Raw genomic sequence first — 4,742 nt, forward strand, 5'->3', positions numbered from 1 at the left:
TAGAGGAACTGCACTTCTTGCTGACCGACCATGAAGCCTGGAGGAGATTTGTGGCTGAGGCTACGTTGTCCAGGTAACGCCCGGGGACTCCACAGGATGGTCACCCAGGTCTCTGCGGGGCAGTATCCTGGGGTTGGGCTTGAGTATGCTCCTTCTCAAGAGTCCATGAGGAATACGTCTTCCCTGACATTTGTTGGCAGTGAATGGACTCGGATTGAGAAGAGGCGAAACCTGCAGAGGGCAGGTGATGGGACCTTTGCCTTAACCCAAAGCAGACCTGTCTCTGCCTTGGTCTCTTCATCTGCTCATTTTATCATGAGGAAACGAAGATAATGCATGGAAAGGGCTTAGCATAGTGACTGGCACATAGTAGGTGCTCAGTTCATGTTAACTTTGTAGGAGATTGCCGAGAAGAGACAGGGGCCAAGGGTCTTCTTTCTGGAGATGAGGGCCAAGCACGGCTTCCTCTGGGACAAGTGCGAAGAACACTGGCACCTCAGTCTCTGAACCTGGGGATTCGGACTAGAGCCTTCCCTCCCCGTCTAATGAGTTCTAGGAACATGCAGGATCCTGCTGGCTCATGAGGTGGAGAGCCCGGAGTGGAATTGGACTGACCTGGCTTGGATCCTGACTCTATCTCTGCCCAGCCCAGGGGCTCTGGAGCTGGATGTCTTGGAGTCTCAGATTTGTCATTTATTCAATGGAAACAGTAATTCAATTTGATAAGATTGTGGCTAAGGCCTTAGTGTGAATGCGAGGTCAAAGGTGAGGATCCAAGTGCAGTCATCCTGTCCAAAGGCCCAGGAGACCTGGACCAGGGCCAAGCTGGTGGTCAGGATAGACCAGGGAGGGTGGGGTCTAGGTTGGAGGACTAGGTAGGCTTGGAGAGTAGGGCCGGACTGAATGACGCTCTAAGACACAAACGTGAGGAGACCAGGGACCTAGGAGAGGTCCTGTGAATGAGAGCGTGGACATTTCTTCCTTCCCTTCTTTATCTCCTCACCACCAGGCATATAGGGTCATGAGGGGGTGTCTCCTCCATACCTTGTCTAGTTGCTGGCGGGTCTTGACTACCATTTGGAAGCCCCTTCTCTTCTACATAGAGCAGCCCCAGACCAATAATAGAATGAGGTGTGTGGCTTTGTGACAACTTCCAGCTCCACAGGAGGCCGCAGCCAATTCCGTACTCTTTGGGGGATTCTGAGCCTCAGAGGTCCCCACCAAAGCTACTTCCTCCACTAGCTTGCTGAAATGCAGGTCATTTCCGGTTTAGTGATTCATATAGGAGGTTTCCAAAGTCTCTTGCATCTTTAAAAGATGTTGGAAAGTTGCACATGGCGTTGGGGTACCAGCTAGGTGTGAATTAGGCTGGTGACACCTGTGAGGTCGGGGTGCTGGGTGGTGGCTCGGGAGTCCATGCCGTGAGCTGGAAAGTCTGAGGGGATGCAAGGTAGTGGGTGTCCTTCCTGACAGTCAGTTGGGGCAGTGGCTGGGCCCCAGCAGAGGGCATCGGGCTGGGGGAGAGAACGGGTGCCAAGCAAGATGCTCGTTAAGGTGCCTTCCTACTGTGAGGTTTTGTTTTCTTAAATTCTAAGTGCCCAGAGTTAGCCAAACTGCAAAGTCTGAAAGCACAATCCCTAAGACTGCCTTTACTGTTGGGACCCACTGCAAATTGGGGGACGTCCCCAAAACACCCTGTAATTGGATGATTCCCTGGAAGCACTCACTGAGCTCAGCGAGAGCTGTCACTCTCAGGTACGCTGTGTTACAGGGAAGGATAGAGGTTCCCATCAGCCACAGAGAGAGACACTTGGGGCAGAGTCTGTGAGGGTTTCCAGTGCAAAGATTCCGTTGTCCTCAGGAGGCCTTACTGTCCTGCATTCAGTGTGTGACAATGCACCTGGAGCATTGCCTACCAGGGAAGCCACACTGTGAAAGTATAAATAATGATTGTGACACTTATTAAAATGGTAAAGAAGATTTAATTCATGCCCTGGGTGTTTGGAGTGTTGTCATAGGGGAGAGAGTTTGGGCTCAACTCGGAATAGAATGAGGACAGCTAGGAATTTATAGCCATGGGGCAGGGCAGGGTCAGAGGATGTTTAAGTCACTAAGAGGAGACATCAAGGTGGGGATTCTTGCTAACATGACCCAGCTGGGTTCTTCCTAAGACAGGTCAAGGAGTTCCACGTCGAAGGTGGGATTTGATCAGATGTCCACGGTGATACGTATGAAGAGTTTGTGGATTCTCAGTAAGCTGACCTAACAGGGTTCTTGCTAAGACTGGGCAGACAGGCTGTCAAGGACAGAGCACAGAAGACCAAGGTCACGGCCTAGTCAAGAGGAGGGCTCAGAAGGGCCCAGATAACATTGGTCAAGGAGAGAGTCTTTTTTAGCCCATGCTCAGTGTACGGTTTTATTAGGGCTCAGTCACATGCTCCTCGAATGGCTGACCTGTCGTCCTCAGCTCCCCCTGGAGGTCACACTAAGGAGTTTCCAGTTCCTCCTTAGGTCAGAACTGACAGCACATGACCCAAAGCCCCCATCCTACATCACCTCTCACTCTGGCCAGTGGCCAAAGGCCAGGCGAAAGAAGACAGTCCTATGATTCTAGGACCCTTGACATCCTAGGTGGGGCCTAGCAATCACTTTGCAATGCCAAGGGCAAAGGGCAGACCTCTGTGTGGATGAGGTTAGTCCTTCAGTACACATGAAGATTCTCCAAATGAAGGTTTTTCTGCTCCCACCCCACGTCCCTTTGTTCATCTACGGAGTTCGCAGGCTACAAACACAGTGGTCCTGACTGTGAGGACCTGTCCTTGACTGGGAATCATCTTCATTCAGTACTCACCACTCAAGAGCTTCCTAAGTTGACATGGACTGACTTAGTCCCTGATGGACCGTGTGTGACGGAACATGAGCAATGTACAGAGTGTGTTTAACTTTGCAAGAAAATGTCCTTACATTTGTAAAATTCTTCTCCATTTGATTTACAGTAAACGTTCTGTGGTTTATGTAGGATCGATGGAAGGAAGCCCCCTTTACAGATCAGCTTGCCTTAATCACTTGACCTTCACTGTTGCAGGGAGGAGGCAGATGCAGTCCGTGAAGGTCTGGACAAGCTGGATATGGAGGCCAAAGACCAGCTGGCTAGGGAGAGAGGTTTTTGAGTGAGTTTCCCCAGTTGAAAGTGGAGTTTGAGGAGCGTATAAGAAAGCTCCGCGAGCTCGCAGATAATGTTGACAGACTACACAAGAACTGCACCCGCTCCAAGAAGGTAGCCGGCTCTGCTGGCGTTGTGTCTGGTGTCCTGACATGCGTTGGTCTGGGTCTGGCACCTTTCACGGCAGGGGCCAGTCTGACACTCTCGGCAGTTGGAGCGGGGCTGGGAGCAGTATCCGCTGTGACCCACGTGTCCACCAGCTTCTTGGAAGACTCAAAGGTGTCGTCTGCAAAAGCCGAAGCCAGTCGCCTGAAATCCCTTGGCAGTGACAAAGAGAAGATCATTGCAAAGGTTCTCCATCACAGCGAACCCCAAATTTCTTCCTTAGCAGGCACTTGCGATCAAGAATTACAAAACATTGCAAGGAATGTTCGTGCCCTCAGGGTAGCTTATGTCCATGCCAGGCGCCTCATGATACGGAGAGACTCAGATAGAGCCATTGCTCCATTAATGAGCAGATCCCAGTTCACGGGTAGGGCTACCTCTGGTCTCTCCCTTCTGATGGATATGCTAGACTTTGTGAGAAACTCAGAGGGGGCAAAGACAGAGTCAGCTGAAGAGATGAAGCGGCAGGCCCAGGAGCTAGAGAGCAAGTTGGAGGAGCTCAGCAAGATCCATGAGAGTCTGATGGAGGGCTCGATTCCATGACCCCAGAGCAGGTCAGGGAGCAGGGACATGTGTGGGACAAAGACATGGAGGTACCTTATTAGAGGGGAAAAGGGCAAAATAAAGTTTTTGGGATGGAGTGTTGAGGAGTTGGGCATTTCTGTAGCTGAGCCCAGGGAGGGAGGGGTGCATGCAGATGGCGTGGGGGTAGGGGTGGATATCAAAAGAAGAAGGAACATGGAACCTGGAATATGGAGGGAGGGGGCCGGAGAGAGAGGGGAATGGATTGAAGAGGACACAGGGGACATGTTCAAGAGAGGTGTGGAGGAAGAAGCAATGGGAAGGCCAGGAATAATAAAGTTAGAATTGTAGGAATATGCGAGAAGACAGTGGGTTTGATTTTTCCATCTTAATACAAGGTTCTTAGCCTTCCTGAAGTTGACATTGCTACTCAGGGCCGGATTTGACCACCGATCGGAGCAAAGACAAATAGGCTGGTCCAATGGGTGATGCTGGTAGACTGGTCACAAGTGACCCAGATCCGTGACTCCCCTTCCACGTCCCAGGAGCGATCGGGTGCTATCATCATGGATGCAATCCCCTTAGATGTGTCTGCCAACCACTCTGATGACTTCAGAAGTCCCCATTGTCCTATGTACAGTTTGCAGCCCCTACTCCCCACCCCCGCAAACTGTCCATAGACAGAGGGAGAAGCGGGAGGTGGGGTCCCTGCTCTGAAACACCCGTCCCCAGGGGATGGAGACACTGGGCGGGGTGCCGGTTGTGCACCCCCGTCAGCTGACTCTCCCAGCCTCCACCTGGTGATGTCAGGGCGTCTGCCGGACACCTCCCTCAGCAGTGAGAGGGGGACTTGCCCACTGAGGCGGGATTGCCTTCACAGTGCGCTGAGTGG

General features: G+C 51.9%; 1 protein-coding gene across 1 annotated transcript; it reads left to right on the top strand.

Annotated features, from left to right (window-relative positions):
• Positions 1–3,096: 3,096 nt before the first annotated feature.
• LOC117799210 (apolipoprotein L3-like) lies at positions 3,097–4,204 on the top strand. The gene is made up of 2 exons (XM_034651669.1): positions 3,097–3,111; positions 3,155–4,204. Exons 1-2 carry the CDS (start codon positions 3,097–3,099, stop codon positions 3,869–3,871), a joined length of 732 nt encoding a protein of 243 aa, XP_034507560.1. The 3' UTR covers positions 3,872–4,204.
• The last annotated feature ends 538 nt before the right edge of the window (positions 4,205–4,742 follow it).

Source organism: Ailuropoda melanoleuca, unplaced genomic scaffold (assembly GCF_002007445.2).
Source record: "Ailuropoda melanoleuca isolate Jingjing unplaced genomic scaffold, ASM200744v2 unplaced-scaffold4523, whole genome shotgun sequence".
In the NCBI taxonomy this organism is placed as follows: Eukaryota; Metazoa; Chordata; class Mammalia; order Carnivora; family Ursidae; genus Ailuropoda; species Ailuropoda melanoleuca.